The sequence below is a fragment of the Eptatretus burgeri genome, chromosome 13 (assembly GCF_056783735.1).
Source record: "Eptatretus burgeri isolate ZD-2024b chromosome 13, Ebu_testis_v1, whole genome shotgun sequence".
NCBI lineage: Eukaryota > Metazoa > Chordata > Myxini > Myxiniformes > Myxinidae > Eptatretus > Eptatretus burgeri.
Genome location: NC_140973.1, coordinates 81,448,968 through 81,472,770, shown reverse-complemented (window position 1 = coordinate 81,472,770; position 23,803 = coordinate 81,448,968). Strand labels below are relative to the sequence as shown.

Sequence of the window (23,803 nt, the reverse complement as noted above, 5' to 3'; positions counted from 1 at the left end):
TGCTTTTTACAGTATTTGGGGAAGTGTATTTTGTGCTTGGTTCAGTATTTGGGGAAGTGTATTTTGTGCTTTTTACAGTATTTGGGGGTTTATTTTGTGCTTTTACAGTATTTGGGGAAGTCTATTTTGTGCTTGGTTCAGTATTTGGGGAAGTGTATTTTGTGCTTTTTACAGTATTTGGGGAAGTGTATTTTGTGCTTGGTACAGTATTTTGGGGAAGTGTATTTTGTGCTTGGTACAGTATTTGGGGGAAGTTTATTTTGTGCTTTTTACAGTATTTGGGGAAGTGTATTTTGTGCTTAGTTCAGTATTTGGGGAAGTGTATTTTGTGCTTCGTTCAGTATTTAGGGAAGTGTATTTTGTGCTTGGTTCAGTATTTTGGGGAAGTGTATTTTGTGCTTTTTACAGTATTTGGGGAAGTGTATTTTGTGCTTGGTTCAGCATTTGGGGAAGTGTATTTTGTGATTGGTATAATATTTGGAGGAAGTGTATTTTGAGGTTGGTACAGTATTTTGGGGAAGTGTAATTTGTGCTTGGTACAGTATTTGGGGAAGTGTATTTTGTGCTTTGTACAGTATTTGTGGAAGTGTATTTTGTGCTTGGTTCAGTATTTGGGGAAGTGTATTTTGTGCTTTTTACAGTATTTGGGGGTTTATTTTGTGCTTTTTACAGTATTTGGGGAAGTGTATTTTGTGCTTGGTTCAGTATTTGGGGAAGTGTATTTTGTGCTTTTTACAGTATTTGGGGAAGTGTATTTTGTGCTTGGTACAGTATTTTGGGGAAGTGTATTTTGTGCTTGGTACAGTATTTGGAGGAAGTTTATTTTGTGCTTTTACAGTATTTGGGGAAGTGTATTTTGTGCTTAGATCAGTATTTGGTGAAGTGTATTTTGTGCTTCGTTCAGTATTTAGGGAAGTGTATTTTGTGCTTGGTTCAGTATTTTGGGGAAGTGTATTTTGTGCTTTTTACAGTATTTGGGGAAGTGTATTTTGTGCTTGGTTCAGCATTTGGGGAAGTGTATTTTGTGATTGGTATAATATTTGGAGGAAGTGTATTTTGAGGTTTGTACAGTATTTTGGGGAAGTGTAATTTGTGCTTGGTACAGTATTTGGGGAAGTGTATTTTGTGCTTTGTACAGTATTTGTGGAAGTGTATTTTGTGCTTGGTACAGTATTTTGGGGAAATGTATTTTGTGCTTGGTACAGTATTTGGGGAAGTATATTTTGTGGTCTACCGTATTTGGGTGATGTGTATTTTGTGCTTTGTACAGTATGTGGGGAAGTGTATTTTGTGCCTTGTACAGTATTTGGGGAAATGTATTTTCGGCTTGGTACAGTACTTTGTGGAAGTGTCATTTGTGCTTGTTACAGTATTTGGGGAAGTGTATTTTGTGCTTTGTAGAGTATTTGGGGAAGTGTATTTTGTGCTTGGTACTGTACTTTGGGGGAAGTGTATTTTGTGCTTTGTACAGTATTTGGGGGAAGTGTATTTTGTCCTTGCTGCAGTATTTTGTGCTTGGTTCAGTATTTGGGGAAGTGTATTTTGTGCTTGGTACAGTATTTTGGGGAAGTGTATTTTTTGCTTAGTACGGTATTTGGGGGAAGTGTATTTTGTGCTTAGTTCGGTATTTGGGGGAAGTGTATTTTGTGCTTTGTATGGTATTTGGGGGAAGTGTATTTTGTGCTTAGTTCGGTATTTGGGGAAGTGTATGTTGTGCTTTGTATGGTATTTGGGGAAGTGTATTTTGTGCTTAGTTCGGTATTTGGGGGAAGTGTATTTTGTGCTTAGTACGGTATTTGGGGGAAGTGTATTTTGTGCTTAGTTCGGTATTTTGGGGAAGTGTATTTTGTGCTTTGTATGGTATTTGGGGGAAGTGTATTTTGTGCTTAGTTCGGTATTTGGGGGAAGTGTATTTTGTGCTTTGTATGGTATTTGGGGGAAGTGTATTTTGTGCTTAGTTCGGTATTTGGGGGAAGTGTATTTTGTGCTTTGTGCAGTATTTGGGGAAGTGTATTTTGTGCTTGCTACAGTATTTTGGGGAAGTGTATTTTGTGCATGGAGCAGTATTTTGGGAAAGTGTATTTTGTTGTGGGTGCAGGATGTTGGGGAAGTATATCTTGTGCTTGGTACATTATTTGGGGAAGTGTATTTTGTGCTTTGTACAGTATTTTGGCGAAGTCTATTTTGTGCTTGGTACAGTATTTTGGGGAAGTGTATTTCGTGCTTTTTACAGTATTTGGGGAAGTGTATTTTGTGCTTGGTACAGTATTTTCGGGAAGTGTATGTTGTCCTTTTTCCAGTATTTGGGGAATTGTATTTTGTGTTTGGTACAGTATTTTGGGGAAGTGTATTTTCTGCGTGGCGCAGTATTTGGGCGAAGTTTATTTTGTGCTTGGTGCAGTATTTTGGGGAAGTGTATTTTGTTTTTGGTACAATATTTGGAGGAAGTGTATTTTGAGGTTGGTACAGTATTTTGGGGAAGTGTATTTTGAGGTTGGTACAGTATTTTGGGGAAGATGTCATTTGTGCTTGGTACAGTATTTGGGGAAATGTATTTTGTGCTTTGTACAGTATTTGGGGAAGTATATTTTGTGCTTGGTACAGTATTTTGGGGAAGTGTATTTTGTGCTTGGAACAGTATTTGGGGGAAGTTTATTTTGTGCTTGGTGCAATATTTGGGGGAAGTATATTTTGTGCTTGGTACAGTATTTTGGGGAAGTGTATTTTTTGCTTAGTACGGTATTTGGGGGAAGTGTATTTTGTGCTTTGTATGGTATTTGGGGGAAGTGTATTTTGTGCTTAGTTCGGTATTTGGGGGAAGTGTATTTTGTGCTTTGTGCAGCACTTGGGGGAAGTGTATTTTGTGCTTGCTATAGTATTTTGGGGAAGTGTATTTTGTGCCTGGAGCAGTATTTTGGGAAAGTGTATTTTGTTGTTGGTACAGGATTTTGGGGAAGTATATTTTGTGCTTGGTACAATATTTGGGGAAGTGTATTTTGTGCTTTGTACATTATTTTGGCGAAGTGTATTTTGTGCTTTGTGCAGTATTTGGGGGAAGTGTATTTTGTGCTTGCTACAGTATTTTGGGGAAGTGTATTTTGTGCCTGGAGCAGTATTTTGGGAAAGTGTATTTTGTTGTTGGTACAGGATTTTGGGGAAGTATATTTTGTGCTTGGTACAATATTTGGGGAAGTGTATTTTGTGCTTTGTACAGTATTTTGGCGAAGTCTATTTTGTGCTTGGTACAGTATTTTGGGGAAGTGTATTTCGTGCTTTTTACAGTATTTGGGGAAGTGTATTTTGTGCTTGGTACAGTATTTTGGGGAAGTGTATTTTGTGCTTTTTACAGTATTTGGGGAAGTGTATTTTGTGCTTGGTACAGTATTTTGGGGAAGTGTATTTTGTGCTTGGTGCAGTATTTGGGCGAAGTTTATTTTGTGCTTGGTGCAGTATTTTGGGGAAGTGTATTTTGTTCTTGGTACAATATTTGGAGGAAGTGTATTTTGAGGTTGGTACAGTATTTTGGGGAAGTGTATTTTGAGGTTGGTACAGTATTTTGGGGAAGATGTCATTTGTGCTTGGTACAGTATTTGGGGAAATGTATTTTGTGCTTTGTACAGTATTTGGGGAAGTATATTTTGTGCTTGGTACAGTATTTTGGGGAAGTGTATTTTGTGCTTGGAACAGTATTTGGGGGAAGTTTATTTTGTGCTTGGTGCAATATTTGGGGGAAGTATATTTTGTGCTTGGTACAGTATTTTGGGGAAGTGTATTTTTTGCTTAGTACGGTATTTGGGGGAAGTGTATTTTGTGCTTTGTATGGTATTTGGGGGAAGTGTATTTTGTGCTTAGTTCGGTATTTGGGGGAAGTGTATTTTGTGCTTTGTGCAGTATTTGGGGGAAGTGTATTTTGTGCTTGCTACAGTATTTTGGGGAAGTGTATTTTGTGCCTGGAGCAGTATTTTGGGAAAGTGTATTTTGTTGTTGGTACAGGATTTTGGGGAAGTATATTTTGTGCTTGGTACAATATTTGGGGAAGTGTATTTTGTGCTTTGTACAGTATTTTGGCGAAGTGTATTTTGTGCTTGGTACAGTATTTTGGGGATGTGTATTTTGTGCTTGGTACAGTATTTTGGGGAAGTGTATTTTGTGCTTTGTGCAGTATTTTGGGGAAGTGTATTTTTTGCTTGGTACAATATTTGAGGAAGTGTATTTTGTGCTTTGTACAGTATTTTGGGGAGGTGTATTTTGTGCTTCATAAAGTATTTGGGGAAGTGTATTTTGTGCTTGGTACAGTATTTTGTGCTTGGTGCAGTATTTTGTGCTTTGTACAGTATTTTGGGGAAGTGTATTTCGTGCTTGGTACAATATTTGAGGAAGTGTATTTTGTGCTTTGTACAGTATTTTGTGGAAGTGTATTTTGTGCTTGGTACAGTATTTGGGGAAGTTTATTTTGTGGTTTGCAGTATTTGGGGAAGTTTATTTTGTGGTGTACAGTATTTGGGGAAATGTATTTTTTGGTGTAAACTTTTGATGGAGGTTGACTCTGCGATGTGCACATCACTCGAGAATGAGTGACGTTCATTGACATGCTCGATGTAATTGGGAAATAATTTTTTGTGTAATGATCCCACATAATGTTTTGTGTGATGATCCCAAATGGAATGCTGATCCTTTTCCTCAGAACCAATTGTGATAGTAAGTTTGTTTTTTCTCAAGTTGTCAGTAATGCTGAAGTGCATATCTTGAGACCTCCATAATGGTAATAATTCTAACCTCATTGGTCATGATCATTTCTCAAATCATTTTGGAATCCTTTACTTTATTTATTTTTCTGTAGCACACAGCTTCAGGTAACTGTAATATCATTGTCAAATTGCAATGCACTTACTGTTTATTATTTAACGAAATCATTCCCAGAAATATATCCACTCTACAAAATATTTTGTAATCTCCAAACACCTTGCCCACACTTTGTCATATCCAACACAGAAATTGTGATCTTTTTAAATCGAATATTAATTTCTGATGTGGCATTTACACCATTCAATGCTGCTTTCCCAGTAAGAGTCCTTGGCACTTTAGTGTGTAAAAGGTAGGCTGCAGAATACCCTGAAGGCTGTAATACAGCTGGGAAGATGAGCACAGATTGGAAGAGTGGGTTGGTACGTGGGGTTGGCGTCAAGAAAGAAACGCATGTGATCGGTTCCAGCCATTGCCACGTGGGCGGTCTGGCCATGGAAACCGGGACCTTGAGCAAATTCTTGAAGCTGACAGCAGCTGGAAACATTGCTAGGATGGGATCCTTCAGACTCGACTCAACTGTTTGATGTTAAAACATCTCAATGCTCCATACTTTGCATTTCTTAGAGCTGGAGAAATGGTCGATGTGAAGTGGATTAAAAATTATTGACGTGGCGATAGCAGGTGGCAATCCATCGTGATGCCACTTGAAGAGCAGCCATGCTGTTTTTAAACATCTGTAGACTGATACTGAATTTTCAATGAACAGTATAAAGAATGTCATGAATGCATAACTTTGCACATAAGGTAACTGAGTTTGGAAACGATTGTGAAAGCCATTCGGTTATCAGTTAATGAAGCTCCTTTGTCACTGTTAATGTAACTACCACCGTGTTCTGCAAGCCACCTTTTGTGTTCTGAAGATTTGCCGCAACAATGACATGAAATGCTATCTTGGCGTGCTCTCTGTAGGAAAGCTACTTGTGAGGGCACCGGGTAACAAGAGAGGAACCCCTGTACCAGGCCGCAGGCGTGTTGGGGATTCGACCGTGCTGCCCAACTCATGTGCCAATGCTCTCAATTCACACAGACACTCTACCCACACGCCACCCACTGCCTTCGCAGAGAAGAGCTCCAAATTGAAACCGCAAGGTACGTTTGCTTAAGAATACTCAAATTATGGTTAGTATGTTTCAGGGCCATTTTAGTTAATAAATGTACAAAGGATGAGTTAAAGAGACTGCAGTGAAGGGGGAAAATGATAAATTGAAAAGGCTAATTAATAAGGAATAGACAGGAAAAAGGAAATGAGGTTGGCTGGTCATTGGTGTCAAATGTCGCTGATGGAAGAGAATATGATATAGAGTATCAAATGTGGGGAAATACATGGAGGGAGGTGATGGGAGGCAGGGAGACTGGGGAGAGTGGTGGTAATCCCACAAACTTTTTGCATGCATGATGTCTTACACTGCTGAGAATGAGATGTGGAAAGCAAGAATGGAATGGAGGAAGATGAGAACAGGGTGAAGGAGTTGGGAAGAGGAGGGGTGGGAGGGGGGGAGGGGGTTGATAAATGGAATGCCGAATTGGTTTCGGAATCATATTCTTGTAACAATCTGTCACACACAAAAAAAGGCAAATTCGAACTTTCGTAGCAGACACGAGGCAAAGTTTTACATTCTGAGGCCTGGCGTTTTGAAATTGGCCTGCGACCGAGGCACTGGGTGGAAAATGCACTCCAAAGAGAATGGCTTTCCACGAGATAAAGGTCATGGACAAGCTCTGGCCTTAAGGAAAGATCCATTGCCTATTTGCAGCCAAGTCTTTGGCCACATCTGGTTATTCATTGTAGCACACTTTAGGCCACTGAAGCCTCCACCCTCCCCCCCCCCAAAAAAAACCTTCAAAGCTACCTCTTAGGCCAACTTACTGGAGTAGAATGTTACGCAAGTATTTTTACAGCTCTGGTCCAAACCGGCTGACTTCCATAGTACGTCTAACCAAGGATGCTCTCTTGGCCCACTGCATGAGCCAACAAACATTTTCCTTTGAAGACCAAGTTGTGATAAAACTTGTTTTATTTACCCCCTTTGATGGAATTGTGTTGAAGGTGTTGTGAGTCACTGATGGAGGTGAAAGTTTATCCTACGTTATTGTTTTGTTACTTTGTTCTATTTTTGTTCCCATGCAGTAACAAAATGATCATAACTGGTCAAGTGTCACAGGAAAAATTGTCCACATGATTGATTTGGTTTTTGTTTTCTATTTTTTTTTTAAATTACTGACCTAATGAACAGTTCAATGACGAGGAAAAAATGTTTTCGCAAACCAAAGGTTATAGATTTCGCATTTCCTTGTTATTACTTTTCCCATGTGTTTGTGTTTCTACCTGTGGGAACCGAGACCTCCATTACGAGTGAGCAGGTACAAACGCTGCGACAGGTTGTCTCACAAAGCCGCATGCCGTCATCAAGTTTGACACCGATTTCATTTCCCATTTGCTTTGTAAGCTTTTGTCTTTTGCTGCTCATAGCAATGCCATGTTCACCTTGGGAAAATCCAAAAGCCACTCTTATCTGCATTCACAAGCCGTCCCACACAGACCTCAGAATGCGGAAGGCTCGTCTGCGAGCACACACAGTTCGCTGTCGGGCTTGGCTTTCTGCAGGCATTTAAGGCCTCTTCCTTCGATGTGCTCCAACAAGGTGTAAACTACGCTGTTATGGCAGTGCATGAGGACGTGTCCCCGACGGTGAACATGGCGGGGTTTACTGCGATGTCTCGTTGTTTGCTTGAGCTCCGTTTAATGCCTGTTTTCCTTTATCTGTTACGGTACATTGTGCTTTATTCTTGACAAGGTGAGTTGTAAAATGTGTCTTTTAAATGTCATTCTGGTGTTCCACATGCATCAATGTGCATGCCGCCGTTAATCGAGAGCATTCGTCCACCTGGACCGGTCGTTCGTGGATGTTAAACATCCCATGGCATCCTACGTCAAGAGTAAGCGAGTTATTGGTGAGACCCTGAATAAATTTACCGCTTCCTGCCTAAACTGTGGTTAGCAAGTTTTCTGGTCCTTTCAGAGGTTCCTTGACACCAGGTTACACTGCTTGCTATCTTCGTGTGTGGTTGCTTTGTGAGCTGCAGCCCAAACACTATAAACAAACTCGTACTCCCAACCAGAACTAGTCTTGCTGGGCAAAGCTCATGTCAATCTGTGTTGCCGGACAGGTAGACCGACGATGGATACAATCAACAGGGCATTGATTAAGGTATGCTCGCCACTGTGGGAAGCAAGGAGAAGCTGACGTTTCTGGCATTGACCCTTCAGCTTTATTTGCTCTGATGAAGGGTTAACGACTGAAACTCAGCTTCTCCTTGCTTCCTATTGTGGCTAGTAGAGGGACCATTCAAAAATTATGGAACACATTTTTTGCCCAAATCTGACACACCCACCCCACCCCATAATGCTCTGTAACGCTTCAACAGACACCCCCCCCCAAATATTACGTAACACTCGATGAAGAAACCCCCTCCGCCTATTTTGTACCCTAAACCCGGTATGCTATTTATCCCATTGTTTTTTTCAGTTACTATGAACTATATTTGAGAAAGTAAAGGAGGTACAGTGTACCGTCAATAGGACCAGGCACCAGTCAGAATCCCTGCAATGACGTCATCGGACTAATCGCTCAGAGTGATGTAATTATTTCTAAGTATGTTCAATTTGCTTCATTTGTAAATGAGATTAAGTGTCTGTGTAAAAAGCAATGATGGAATATTCGTTAAAACTGCACCAACAATCGTGATTTTATACTTTTCTAATTTACATTTCATTATTATTTAATAACATTTTATATTGTACAGATTCTGGCGATATAAAAACAGGTTTTAATAAAATCGTACAATTTAAAGGATTATGAATATACAAAACATCACATCTTCTTAGGGAAATGGCGTCACTTTTTCTTCAATCACCAATTTACCGTGAGAGTTGACTGTGAGAGTTTACAGTGAGATCTCTCAACAAAGCCATCGCTGATCGAGAAAAGCTGCACCAGAATGTCATTCGAGCTTTTGGGAAAGCTCACCCTGAAATGTCCAAAAGGCTCACTGATGGGGCTGATTGGTTTTGTATCTCACTGATACTTCGGATCTGAATCCTGACATGTACCAAAATCGAATCGGCCTGTTCTTGTCAGCTAACCAACTCATCCACCTTGTTTTGTCATACCTCATGCACAACTTTTTTGAAATATCACGCTATACATCGTTTTTGGCCCAATCTCTCAATGGTGAAGAATCACTTCAAAATTAAAAAATTCTCGTATCTGGATCCAGATCTGGATGTTCACCAACATCGAATCAATTTGTCCTTGTCTGATGCCAAACCTCTCCACTAAATATCGTCTGAATCCATCCACAGCATTTTAAGATATTTAATCCTGTTCACAGACAGACAAACAAAGAGATAGACGTGAAAACAACCTCCGTCAACCTTCAGTGGGGGAGGTAATGAAGCAAAATCTCGACGATTACCATGGGAAAACGATGATTTGCTTTTATCATTAATATATTAAATACTTGCATATTTAAATAAAGGGTTCCTGGAACAAAGTTATCATTAATTGGTTTAGCATTACCTAATGGCACTGGAAACACCCCTCCCCCCCCCCCCCCCCGTAACACTTAATGCTTAGACATTCGGAAAAGACCCCTCCCCGCCCCCACCCCCCAATGTGTGACGTGATTTTTGAATGGCCGCATACGTTAATCGATGTTCTGTTGATTTCATCCATTGTTCACACTCACAGGTGTTCACAAGTCACATATGAATAGCCAACTTTGGCTATGAATGGCAATCATTATTATTTGATTACTTTAATTCTTTTTATATTGTTATTGTTTTGAGGCACAGTTAACGGACAAGATCAGGCAGGGCAGACTGCAATGGTATGGACACATGGTAAGAAGAGAGGAGGACCACTGGCTGACTAAGGCGTGGAGGTTTGAGGTAGAGGGTCCGAGACTACGAGGCAGGCTACAGAAGACTTGGGATGAGACGCTGGTGGAGGATCGCAGGCTGTCAGATCTCACCAACATGGATGTTAGGAATCGGGCCGAATGGAATAAGGCCATTAAGGGAAAACAACGTCCCACCCCACAGCGTGGGAACAATCGACGCTAAATGGATATGATGATGACGACGCACAGTGAATGCTCATGCCAAGCGCTACTTTATTTCTTTCTTTTCTCATCAACAGTGCCTCCCAAGCCCTCAACCCTCACAGGGTTGGAAAAGAAAGGGGCTCGGATCATTCCACCTCCTCCAAACCGACCTCTTCCTCCAGACCCTCTGCGAAATATGGATGACCAGCAGTGTAGGCCTGTGCGTGGCCCTACAGATGGCCTGAGCAGTGTCATGCAGCTTGTTAACAAGTTTGGAGGACCGAGGTATAAAGACTACATTTAAAATAGACAATTACATCATTGCTCCTTTCCTGATGATGAGGGCTTACTGAATGTTAAAAAGATTCAACTGTAATATGGAATGCCTTGTTTTCAACAATAAACGATAATATTGTTCTTCATCCGGGAGTCCACGGACCCCTACGTGCCATGAAAATATTATAGAGGAGTTTGCAAAGTTAAATTGGAGAAAGAGCAACGAAAGTATTTGTTTTATTTTAATTTGGCACTCTTGTTTATAAACAAGGAACTTGTTGCATTTTGTTAACATTTTGTACTGGGCTAAACTACAAAATATTAACTCTTCCCACCAGGGTAGGATGATGCAATGTGAACAATGCTTTTAGTATGCAGAACATCATCAAATGAGATTTTTGTTTTCACGGAATATCGTAAGGATAGCTTGACAGTTACTTTAATAATGCTTCATTCTCCTTGGAAATCCTTTGTAGTTAATGATAAGAATTCCTTTTGCCTGCTTTCTGGGAAGGGAGCAGTCCCAGGAAGTGTGTCCTTTGTTTTTCTTTCTCTGCATCAATGGGTCCAGGCACACAAAAAGCTTGAAAGCTCCATTGTAAATATAAAGTTATGACAATAAGCACGCACATGCATAAGAGTAAATTATTTGTTGCCTTCAAATTGGATGTAATTCGTACCTGTGCCTTGTTCTTTTTATTCCATTGATGCAGTCCTCAGTTGTCACGCAAGACAACAAAGACTGATTGCATCGAAGAGCAGGACAGCTGCAGAGTGGATATGTACACAGACAATCCAAACGTTACATCACTGTCTAGGACGTTGAGGGAGAGCGGTTCCGATTCTCAGAGTCCAAACGAGGCGGTGTCGATTTGTCATTGCCCGGGTCAACGGACTGCTTCGTCAGGCAACGAGACCTGTGATGGTTGCGGTTTGGTCAGGCAAGGCCGGGATTGTGAAGATGGTGACAGATCGAACTTTGGCCCGTCTAAGATTCCCAATCGAGACAGTGGCATTGAGAGTGTGAGTTCAGCATTTGCTCCCGATGATCTTGAAACGGAAGGTCCTTCCGCAGACGTCTCGGCCGTGGCGACAGATGGTGGGACGGATGGCAGCACGACCGAAGATGCGGTCACCGAGGAGTCTGCATCTGAAGGCACCATGCCCGATGGCATTGAGGTAAGGATGATATCCATACACTACTCTCGGATGGACGGCAAAAGCTTTCAAAGTACTGCAATGCGTTATACTTTACAAACTCCAATAGTAAGTAAACTCACCGAAATGCCTAAGAATCATGCACTAATGCTAAATGCACTGGCTTTGTGTGTTAGGGATCCTTGAGAATACATGTTTGAATGTGTAAGTTGGACTGGCAGGATAGCTTGGAGATGTACACACTCACATTAGAGCTGTCTGGCCAAGGTTCGTATTTCGGCCCAGCTGTAAACCATCATAATGCGTGTGCCTGTCCACCGGATAGACAGTAACCCAGGTGTCCCATCTGATCGCATGATTTGGTCGATGTTAAAGATCCCACAATGTCTTTCATGAAAAGTTGGTGAGTTATCACCAGCACCATGAATGAACAACAAATAATATCCAGGGGGCTCCGAATCAGCGGCATAGCCGTCGCTCTCAGTAATGATGCAAATGAGCAGCCTGGTGTAGCACACGGAATGATGATGATGATGATGATGATGATGAATCCGAAATTTGCACTGCAAGTCAACGTTTGTCAGGAAACAAGACATTATCGGTGGCCTTGACATAAAGATTGCATTGGAAATGCCTGTGGACTTGAGGGTTAACATTTGCTGAGGTTGTGTACTGATTATAGATCTGCGTTGAAAAAGCACTTTAATAATGCACGTCACATGAGCCGAATGGTGATGACTGAGGCTTGAGTGTACTTACATTATGATCATATCATGTTTGCACAGGCTTCTCCATGAAATGTATGAAACGAGCCTGCTTTTTATATGGAGTAAAGGTGTGTGTAGGAGCAAGAACACAGAAAGGACTAGCGCATAACATAATTAAAATAAGTGGAAAGGGGTGGGGGGGACACACCCACAGCAGAGTAGAGGGACAAAATAGAGAGAGATCTGGAGGAAAAAAAGGACACGTGGAAGAATGAGAGCAAAGGGAGGGCGAGAAAGACACAGGGGGTGAACAAGCTGGATACAGGAACAGACTCTCAATCACAGAAGTAGAAGGGAAAACTGGAGAAGAAGCAAAAATGGAAAAAATATGCATGAAGAGGTGGGAGTGGGGGTAGCCCAATCAACTGGAAACCTGGAAAAAGGTGGGCTTGGGGAGAGTCAACAAGGGAAAAAATGATTATGGGTATGGATTGGTGATGACCTGAGATGGTGTTGAATAGCTGTCTTGAAGTACTGGAGGGAAAAATGAGATTGAACAGACCGACAACATCAGTTCCACAGACGAGGAAACTATAACAGCACACGGTGGAGCACATACCTCCGCCATGCTGAACAGTTTACATTTTGTATCCACTGATAGGCTGGATCTGCATTCGGACCTGAATCAAAATCCAATCGCCTTGTTATCGTCACCTTCCCAACTCATCCACTAAGTTTTGTCGTCTGTCCACAACTTTTTGAGATATTGTTCTGGAATTGTTTTTGGTCCCATCTCTCAATGGTGAAGAATCACTTAAAAAATTATAGGATCCGGATCTGGATCTCCACTAAAATCAAATAAATTCGTCCTTATCACACAGCCAACATGTCCACCAAGTTTTGTCCTTACCCAACGATAACTTTTTGAGATGTCCTGCTCACAGACAAACAGACAGGTGTGAAAATATAACCTTAGTCCACCTTCGATGGTGGAGGTAAAGAGGACCGAATGACTGTAGTTGAGTGGTGAGGCAGGATTTGGGGAGTTTCACCAAAAAACAGGAAGTTGGCGAGGGGGGGGGGCAGAGCATTGAAAGGGCAGAATATCCATCCATCCATTGGAACCACACTCTGTGCAGAGTGTTGGTGTTGCTTAAAGGTCCCATGACACTCAAAATTTTCTGGTTATTTATATGTTAACATCACCTTCCTCGTGAAGAAATCACCCATGTTTCTTTTTTAAAATCAACAATGGGATAATTAGACCAATATTTCGAACATTTGTAGTGCTTTTCACAACTTGCTATGCCCCACCCCTCAATAAAGTTGACTTCAGCGAAGCGCAGGTCACGTGACCGTTGATGTCATCTCCAGAACGCGACTCGCACAGAGTGGATTGATTAGATGTCGCGCGCCATATAAAGTATGTACAAATGCATTGTGCACATGTGTTTGCTATCTCACTAATCGTCTTAATTCCTGTGATTGTTTCGCGGAAAAGAAATTCTGCTTCTGAGCCGTGTGTGCACAACAATCACGAGGCAATTATTTATCCCTTTACTACCTTGTCGTAGTCGTGTACAAATCCAATACATGTATGCACAATAAAGGGCTATACCATGTACACAAAATATAAAATGTGACTGTTGAACCTTTCCATTAAAAAATAAACTTACAGGGACCTACAAGTAAAATACTAAAGATTAATATTGCATCATTTCAAGGCGCAAGGAGATAATTTTAAAATCAAACAATGTGAAAAACCTGCACCCACATTTTGCAGCTTATTGAATTGTTCGTTGAAACCATCCTGCTGGGATAGGTACGATTCCACATACATGCAAGCCAGGTATGGCTGCACTCGACATACATGGGTTTATTCTAAAGTGAAGGTACTGCTTCCATTGGCTTGCTATTCATTAACATTTAGCCAAAATGCTGTAATAAATGAACAGGGAAAAATATATTGGCACAACTACGAAAGACAAATTTATCTGTCCTATTACAACGGCCTCATAGCCCTCGTGACTCTTACGCATTGACTTATACATTGTGTGCATGGTAATACAAGTTACTTGTCAACTCTAGAGTCGAGACTAGTCTGAAAAATCCGTCGTCCGTCCGACTAGTCCGATAAATCTGACGTGCTGTAGCTTTCTTTTATTATTCTCTTTTCTTCATTGTTTTCTACTGGTGCTACATGACGACAGTAGGAATAAAATAAATAAAAATGCAACAGAACATCACATTTATCGGACTACTCTAGACAATTGTGTTGCAAGGTGTGTTCTGCACACAAGTTTTCATCGTATCCGGGCAGCGAGATTGCTTCGTTTTATGCGCGGAGAGATACGGCCGATGACATGCGCCAGAGCAACATGATTCGCCATAGAATTCATTCGCCATAGAGCAACATGTCCGCTGCGCTGTTCACGTCACCTCACTTATTTATTTCTAATATCGAGCAGTATGCAAGTAGAATTTACATTTTTGAATTACGAATGGGATTTAGTCTAACCAGTTGTTCTTGCCAAGTCTTCCTTCGATGTCCTCCCTATCATCATGAACTCCGGGAATTTCATCGCCAGTTTCCTCTGCTTGTCCTGCTTCGGGCTCAAACTGGTAAGGCCGTATTTCATTTCCAGCTGCCTGAACTTCACCTCCCACGACTACGTTATCCGACAATTCTCCATGTGATTCAGACCAAAATCCTTCATTTCTCTCACACTCACTGTCGCTACCAGACAAATCCAAGTCCATGTCATCCATTATTCAAAATGAAATGTTCGATTTTTTTTTTAAAACAGAAATGAACGAAGTGATTGAGTCGACCAATCGAATGTGGAAACACACAGGAAGCCAATAGAATCATGTAGACCACCAACCCGAGTAATTTACATGCAGCCTTTGTCGTTCTGGAGATGACGTCATGTGGGTTATGCCTCTTTCAGTGGATTTCAGCAGAATTTTTAGGGGCGTTCCCGAAGAGGTTTGTTTTTTAATTTTACATTTTACAGAACGAGTATTGTGAAAAAACAATGTCAGATCTGAAATCACGATGAAAAACTCCTATAGGACATACATATATGTGTATACATGTATATGTATATATGTATATATGTATATATATATATATATATATATATATATATATATATATATATATATATATATATATATATATATATATATATATATATGCAATTTCAGTACCTTTGAGTGTCATGGGACCTTTAAGCAGTCTCCTTGACTTTGCATGATAGGGGATCCATATACCATTGTTATGTAATCTGCTACCTATATAAAACAGTGTGTATTTGTCTGTCCCCATTCATAAGGGCAATTTGAGTGGAGTGTTGAAGGCCATTCTTTCAACATGACTGAGTGGTCACTACGGTCTACTTTTGAGGATTAAAAAATCTCGAAAAGGATTTTCCATAAAAGAGTACTGGCTCAGTACGATCCCAGAGTACAAGAGCACGATCAAAGAGTACACGATCCCAAACTCTTTGCTCATGCTTTGAGAGGGTGATCTATCAACAAGTGTGAAATGTTGGAGTGGTTGTACTGCCATAGACATGCATGGGGGAGATCCATGCAGCCATTTTCAGTTTCATTCCTGAGGCCACATTCCTGAGTGGCATTGTTCTGACAATGTGTTCACATGAGTTCATGGATCCCTATTGAGTGTCTTGGACTGGCTTGTGAAATTGTTTTGGGTAACTTTGACTGATGTCTTTGTCTTCTTCTGCTTCCTCCTTTGGCTTGTGTACTACTTTTCAATGTTTTATGTATTTTTATCACGATGAATATGCTTCTACAGTCTAAGAATAACAGATCTCTACTTGCACGTGCCAATCCACCAGCCCATGCGCAGCGACACTTTGAATATTTGTTTCTCCAATCTCAGGGGCTTTTGCTCCAACTTTTATTCTGCGCGATCTTTTGTTCAGATTAACTCACCTGACCTGCTGGTTCTATCTGTGTGTTGCTTGGACACTGGCATCTCCTCCATTTCTTTCAAGTTACATTGTGACATTTTTCACAGACTTGATCATCCTCCTTCTCATGGTTTTGGTATCTATGTTAAGGACTCTCTGCCTTCAGCTCATGAAAATTATCTTGAAAGTGCCTCTCACGAGTTGCTCTTCTGCATTTAACAACAAATCTCCTCTTTCTGTATCGTTCGCCTTCCTTTCCCTCTTGTGCCGTGCTCAATGCGATCTCAGACAGCATTGACAGGGTTATTTTACTCCACTATTCTGCACACATCATGGTGTTTGGTGATGTCAATGTTCACCACAAGGAAGAGCTGGTCCACTCTCGTAATATTGACACTCCTGGTATCGATAACTATAATGTCTCAATTTCTCAAAATCTCACCCAAAGTGTTTCCTCTCCCACACATATTCCTGACCGTTGCTCTGATGGAAGATACTTGCTTGATCTCTATTTGTGTTCTAACCCTGATGACTGTGTTGTCGATGTCCTTCCTCCAATTGGTAACTCGGATCATTCCACTGTTTCTGTTTGTGTCTCGTACTCCTCATTCTCAATGCCAGTGCATCCTTTTCACTGTACTGTGTTTCAGTTTGGGAAAGCTGATTGGGATGGATTTCGTTCATTTCTTGCTGATGTGCCGTAGACCTCAGCTTTTAGTCCTTGTCCTGATATGGCTGCCGAGGAAATATCCGAATGGATTCTCACTGATATGGATATTTATATTCCCTCACATATCTATCAAGTGAAGGTTCATTCCCATCCGTGGCTCACTCCAGCTTGTGCATCAGCAATTGCTCATCTAAACCACAATTTCAAGCGGTTACATGTGCAAGGGTCTCTGGAGTCAAAATGTCTGTTCCGCAAAGCAAGTAACCTCTGTAAAAGAGTTCTTGAGGATGCAATATGCAGCTTTTGTAACCGATTCCATTGCGACTCAGCGACTTGGCTCAAGAGAGTTTTGGTGGATTGCCAACAGTGTACTCAACCACGATAAATCTTCTCTACCTCCTCTTTCATGAACCTGAGGTTGTGGTTTCACCTGTGGATAAGGCTAACCTCATTTGAAATTGCTTTGTTTATAATTCTACCCTCAATGATCATGGACACCCTCTTCCTCATTTTCCATCTCATACAGACTCTGATATGCCTTTGGCAATTATTCGTACTCTAGATGCCTCAAAAGTGACTGGTCCTGATGGAATCCCTGTGATTGTATTGAAGATGTGTTGTCCTGAACTTTTATTGATTCTTGCCAAGCTAAATAACCTGTGCTTGTCTGCTTCAGTGTTTCCTTCTTCCTGGAAAGTGGCTTGTGTTGTCCCTGTTTGCAAGGGTGCTGGTGAGCATTCTGAGCCAAGCAACTATCACCCCATCAGCCTGCTTCCTGTAATAAAGAAGGTATTTGAATGCTTCCTCAATGAACAACTTCTCAGCCATCTGGAGGACAATGCACGCTTTCTCACTGACTGTCAGTATGGCTTTCGGCATTCTCGCTCTACTGGTGATCTGCTATCCTTACTTACAGATCATTTCAACAGGACATTGAAGCTCAAGGGTGAAGCTCGATTCTTTGCCCTGGATATCTCAAAAGCTTTGATAAAGTGTGGCACAAAGGTCTACTCCACAATCTTCAGTCATATGGTGTATCTGGAGTGATGCGTTCAATCATTTTTGGCTTTCCTTACAAATCACAAGATGAAGGTGGTACTTGAGGGCCAATCTTCTCCTATTTGCTCCATCAATTTGGGTGTTGCCCCGGGCTCTATCCTTGGTCTCACCCTGTTCCTCATTTATATCAATGCTCTTCCTGATGGTGTTCTGTCTCAGCAAGCCATGTATGCTGATGACTGCTCACTTTCTCTACATCTGCTGATTCACTCAACACTACTTGTAATGAGGTTTAACTTTCACTGGACAATGATTTAGAGAATGTGTTGATGTGGGGGCAAGACTGGCTGGTAACCTTCAATGAAAAGAAAACTAAATTGTTGTCCCTGTCTCACTCCTGAAACGGGTCTTTCCCTTCTGTGCACATGGGGTCTTCAACCTTAACAGAATCATCTGAGCTTTGGCTTCTTGTTCTGGACATCTCCTCTAACCCCTGTTGGGATAAGTACATTTCGGGTATCGCTAAGAGTGCCTCCAAATGAGTTGGTTGTCTTTATTGAGCACAGAGGTATTTACCTCCTGATGCTGTTTCGTAACTGTATAAGACACCGAAAACGTCCCCTCATGGAGGAATGTTGCCACATTTGGGCTGGAGCACCAGCCTGCCACTTATCTTTACATGATCGGCTTCAGAAACGTATAGTTAACCTGGTTTGTGTGGAGATGTGTTCAACTCTTCAACCGCCCTCTCACCGTAGGTCAGTTGCCACTCTTAGTCTGTTCCACAGATATTTTCATGACAAGTGTTCTGCTGGACTTTCTAACTTGGTTCCTCCTGTACGAGTGATTGGACGCAAGACTCGGTTTGCCATCTCTGCATACCCATGTACTATTGCTGATACAAAGTGCAGAATGAAAGACTATGCAGATAGTTATATCCCTTGTGCCGTCTCGCTTTTGAATTCACTACCCGTAACGTGCTTCCCATTATCCTTCGATCTACCCAGCTTTAAGAGGAATGTCAATACCAACTTCTTACATATTTGAGGTTACATCACATTTCACTTGACTTCTGATACTTCCTGTGTGTTGGATGTTTTTTTTTTTTCCTCTTTCTTTTATTTTTGTTTTGCTTTTTCCTTATCTTTATCTAGCCTTCCCTTAGCCCTTTACCTGGAGAGGCTTTATGCCTTGTTTGAGGCAACTTCCATAAAAAAAGTGTGACTATATTTTTTATTGAGATGCATAATGATAACATCTGATTTGCTTTGTTTCTCTTCATATGTTGCAGACACCCCCGCAGGAAAACCTCTACAAAATTGCGGATGAACTTTTACAGACAGAAAAGGCTTACGTGAGCAGATTGCACTTATTGGATAAGGTAAGCTTTCTTAGCGGAGCGTGTATGGGTCATCTGAGGATTCATGATGCAGGGGCCATTGGGGAAAATAAGTCAACGAGATATTACTCAGGACCCTTTCTCACTCATTCTACTCAGCAAATAAGGGAATAATTTTGTAATTCTTGGAAGTTTACCAAGTTGGAGTCTCTGTCAGCATATTATAGTGCAAAGATAGGTGTCACGACTTGAAAAATGACAACTTGGAATTCCACGGTAAGGAAAGCTTTTGTCTTTCAAAAGCACTGAAAGTTAACCAATATTTCTGGCTTTAATTCAAGCTCTGTCTCTGTCTCTGTCTCTGTCTCTGTCTCTGTCTCTGTCTCTGTCTCTGTCTCTGTCTCTCTCTCTCTCTCTCTCTCTCTCTCTCTCTCTCTCTCTCTCTCTCTATTTCTCTCTCTCTCTCTCTCTCTCTCTCTCTCTCTCTCTCTCTCTCTCTCTCTCTGTCTCTGTCTCTGTCTCTGTCTCTGTCTCTGTCTCTGTCTCTGTCTGTGTCTCTCTCTGTGTCTCTCTCTGTGTCTCTCACTGTGTCTCTCACTGTCTCTCACTGTCTTTGTCTCTCTTTCTCCCCCCCCCCCTCACCCCTCTCCTTCTCTCACCTCTCTCCCTCTCCCTCTCCTATCTATTTCTCGCAGCTTTTTCTCTCTTCGAATTAATTTCCAAGTTAACCAAGATTTAAAGCAGACATACTTTACATATTTCCAAAATTGTTAATAAGGGTATGAATTGAAAAGATCATTGTTGTTTTGTTATGGAAACATTTCTCAATAAGTTATACCATACAAATAACTACAGATCCTTAATGAAACACTGAAAAACTCTAATGGATCACATGACAGGGAAAATACCTTACCTGCACTGTGCCCTTTGGTAGGTGTTCTGTGCTCAACTCCTGGAGGAGGCCCGGAACAAGTCTACATTTCCGACAGAGGTTGTTAACGGCATTTTTTCCAACATATCCTCCATTTGCCTGTTTCACCAGGACTTTCTACTACCAGAACTAGAGAAACGAATGCAAGAATGGTAGGTATTTCTGCTCTTCCCTGGTGGCATGATACAGGTTATATCTTCCCTCTGTTCCTTCCCTCCCCCCAACTCTTTTAGCTTACTCTCAACCACGAACTTTGTTCTGTCTTTGTTTCTTTAGATCTCGCTCTCGCTCTCTTTCTTTCTTTCTTTCTAGTTCTGGAGTAAAAAAAAATTCAGGAAGTGGCTTTGTTGCTTTTAAGTTATTCATTGTTTAAAGTTAATAACAAACTGATTCCACCTGTAAAGATTGAGAGGGGAATCCATCAGGGCTGCTCTTTATCTGGAATTTTATTTGCCTTGAGTATTGAACCTCCATTGAAAGTGCTGAGGAAATCTCTTGTAGGCTTAAAAGTGTTGACAGAGCATGAAGTTCAATTATCAGCCTATGCAGATAGGTGAATCTGTTTTGGTGAATCTGTTTTCACCTGTTTTGGTGAAAGATTCCAAAGATGTAGGCTTGGTTGAAGAGAACTTGGAGCTAAAGCACCAACAGCTGTCAGAAATTGGGGGAAAAGCCAGGCCTTGTGGATGGATCAAGCTGGTGGATACTTGCCTTCCCTTCCACTTGAGCTCAAATGGAGTTTTGAAATTATTAAATAGCTGGGAGTGTTTCTCAAAAATGAAACTGTAGAAAAGAAGAACTGGAAGGGGATGGTGGATGCACTTGAGCAAAGACTGATGAAGTGGAGAGATTTGCTCAATCAACTTTCATAGAGGGGATGTGGGTTGGTGCTCAACAATCTGGTGGCATCCATTCTTTGGCATCATTTCAAGGCGCTGCACCCCCCAGAGAGTTTAGTGAAAAACATACAGAGGATTCAAATTGACTTCCTTTGCAGCGGAAAACACTGGATTTGTCCTGGAGTGCTGAGTCTTCCCTTGGACAAAGGAGGACAAGGCCTTGCGGACTTGATCAGTAAGATGATGGCCTTTCATATGACTGTGATTAACCGTCTGCTACATGGACCTTTGTGCCTGACTTGGAGGTTTCTGGGCAACTCTCTTTTGAGCCGAGCTGGTGCCCTGGTCTACTTGCAGGACGTCTTCCTGATTGATGTTCAACACTTGGACCTCACACAACTACCGTCCTTCTACTCCAGCATGCTGAATGCTTGGCAAGCGTTTAAAGTGAGCCGCTGGAAAGCGTCGCACACAAAATAAATGTTTTTGTGTGAACCCCTCTTTTACAATCCATTTTTCGAAAGTATTCAGAAAGATCGAAGTTTGTTGAGAAATTTGTCGGGAATAACATTCGGAGAGTATATTGTTATGGTTGTGGGGGTAGATGGAGGGATTTCAGAGGAAAGATAGGATTGTCTGGAGTTGCTTTGTCCGTGGATGTGTCGGGGACATCTCAATGTAAATTAAGTAGGGAAACTGTGAGTGTAAGTGTTACTTGTCAGCACATGGGGAGTGGTGCTGTGTTAATTAGATCAGGATTAAAGACAATTTCCCACAGTATGCAATTGCCCCCTGTGACCTTTTCCTACGTTTTTTGCATTTACAAGCCCAGTAATGAAAGAATTACTTTCTTATAACAACAACAATAATAACAGAGCCACGCATCCAAGCATGCAAGAAGCCCTGCCTTCCCAGCTTCTTACCAATAAGTCATGCCCCTGAGGCTTATGATTGGTCAGTATAACGTGAGGGGGGAGGCATGAGGGAGAGCGGGAGGAAAAGTAAGGTTCGAAGAGCAGACAGTTGTGAGAGGATGGAGTTGGTGGAGGACACGAATGACTAAGAGGATCTCGTTTTTGCTCTCCTCTCGGCACGACGAAATGGCTGTGTGATTCTCGTGTTCATGCTGGTGAATTTGCAGCATGCTGGGCAAGATGCTGGCCTTTCCTGTTTGGCAGAGTCACAAAGTTGTGTGATTATGAGAAAGAGAGGAAGAGGAGTGCACCTCTCAGCGAACTTGGCGTTATCCCGTTGTGTGTTCACGGAGGAAGGTAGTTGATTGTTGTGAGCGAACCACGTGTAAGAGAGGAACATTCGGCATATTCGTTCATGAGAAGAAGCCACACGACGGTTGGTGAGCTCTGGCATTGAATACTGCCTCACGAATTTCCTCACGTACGTTTCCTGCCCAGAGAGTGGCTCAGTGCCATTTTAGGCGCATCTTCCCACGCAGGATGCCGCGGTTCGATCGTCAGGTTCAATAAAGACCATCTCTGGAGAAAGCTGCGTGCCAGAATAAAGGGAGGATTTTCTTTTATTTACTTTTCCCCTTGTCTGTATTAAAGTCTGTGTATAGAGGCGCCGCGACTTTCGGCTTGAATTTATCGCACATTTTATTATTACACTTTGAATTATTACCATTATAAATATTTGACTTGTTTTCATTGAATCCCCGTGTTTATTTTAAGTTGCTTGTGTTGTCTATTTGTCGTGGGTTCGAGTATAAACCCCTTGTGCTGTACTTCCATTTGCTCCGCCCTTTCCCTCCCACTTGCGCCATAATCTCCGAGGATCCTGTGTTTGCCTCCAAGAAAAACCGCTCAGCAATCCGGCATGGTCGGTGTTAACCACCCTTCAATGACAATTAGGTCAGAGGAATTAATCTGACTGCCACAGCCATGACAATATGATCTGTTGAATGGTGCAGGAAATTGGATGAGTGCTGCTGCTCTGGTGGAAGCTGTGAGCATAAGGTCAGCAAGACATGTTTCTCTTGTACTATGTGGTGTTTTGAAAAGGTTCCATGACAAGAACTTATATGGGGAGGACGTTCTCCCTGGGGAGGAAGTGTCCCCTGTACCGGTGCCAAGGGCACCTCCTTTTCCGGATCTTGTGCTTTCTCCAAATAATTGTACGACCCACTCGGTTGATAAAATTCCAATTCCTCTACTTTGGAAGGCCTCCCACTCACTATCTCCAGATGAACATCAAAAGTTGTATCAGACTTGTATGAGTTTAATGTGTACCATTCCTAAATTGAATGATAGGAAGTGGGCATGCTTGTTTTACTGGATGTATCCCCCTCTCATCCTCAATGGGACAGTTTTTATCAAAAACTTATACCCAAAAGAACTGGGGACCTTCAGTGGAGGCCCTAGCCCATTGGATTCTACCCACAAATCATCTGTAACACATTTTTTTCTTAATTGATACCTGATGAATGTCCTTTTTTGGTGCAGCTGAAACTCTTTTCCATGCGTATGTTGAGTGTAGGCGTTTAATTTCCTTATTTCAGTTAAAAGAACTTATTTGCAATTTATCTCTGTGTCTTAATTTTCGAGTTTTCATTTTTGGTGTCAAATCCCTGTCTGGGTCTAAAAAGGAAGCAACTTTGGCCAATTTTTTGTCGGCTCAAGCAAAGATGGCGATCTGTAAGACTCGGAAGGTTTGTCTGAAAGGAATTGTAACCTATTATTCCTTTTTAAGAATCTTGTGGTGAATCGAATTAAACTACAGTTTAGTTTTTTTGAAACATGAGGGGAAGTTCCCAGAATTTGAGTGAACTTGGGTGGCAAATTCCTTGTACAGTGCAGTTGATGGGGATTTGGTATTTGATTGGTAATAAGGGTCTAAGTCTAGTTTTACATTTTCTTTTCTCTTTGTCTTTTTTTTCTCAAGTATGATTGGCCTGGTCTCTTCTATGCTACTGTTTTAACTTGTTTCGGGTGGGGTGTTTTTATTTGTTATTTTTCTCCGAAAAGCTGAAACTGTCAGTCTCTATCTCTATCTCTATCTATTCTATTCTTCCTCT

General features: G+C 41.5%; 1 protein-coding gene across 7 annotated transcripts in view; it reads left to right on the top strand.

Annotated features, from left to right (window-relative positions):
• The window catches only part of LOC147014913 (FYVE, RhoGEF and PH domain-containing protein 1-like), a 184,342-nt gene that overhangs the window by 90,126 nt on the left and 70,413 nt on the right, over positions 1 to 23,803 (top strand). For 4 of the 7 annotated variants that reach the window (XM_085853368.1, XM_085853370.1, XM_085853373.1 and 1 more), the window contains exons 2-6: positions 5,716 to 5,895; positions 10,008 to 10,197; positions 10,902 to 11,367; positions 18,955 to 19,044; positions 19,937 to 20,085. In XM_085853368.1, coding sequence (XP_085709494.1) covers positions 5,716 to 5,895; positions 10,008 to 10,197; positions 10,902 to 11,367; positions 18,955 to 19,044; positions 19,937 to 20,085 — 1,075 coding nt within the window. Of the gene's footprint in view, positions 1 to 4,250; positions 4,699 to 5,715; positions 5,896 to 7,304; positions 7,496 to 7,585; positions 7,602 to 10,007; positions 10,198 to 10,901; positions 11,368 to 18,954; positions 19,045 to 19,936; positions 20,086 to 23,803 lie in introns of those variants that run through there. The other 3 variants (XM_085853369.1, XM_085853374.1, XM_085853375.1) reach the window with 3 other exon arrangements.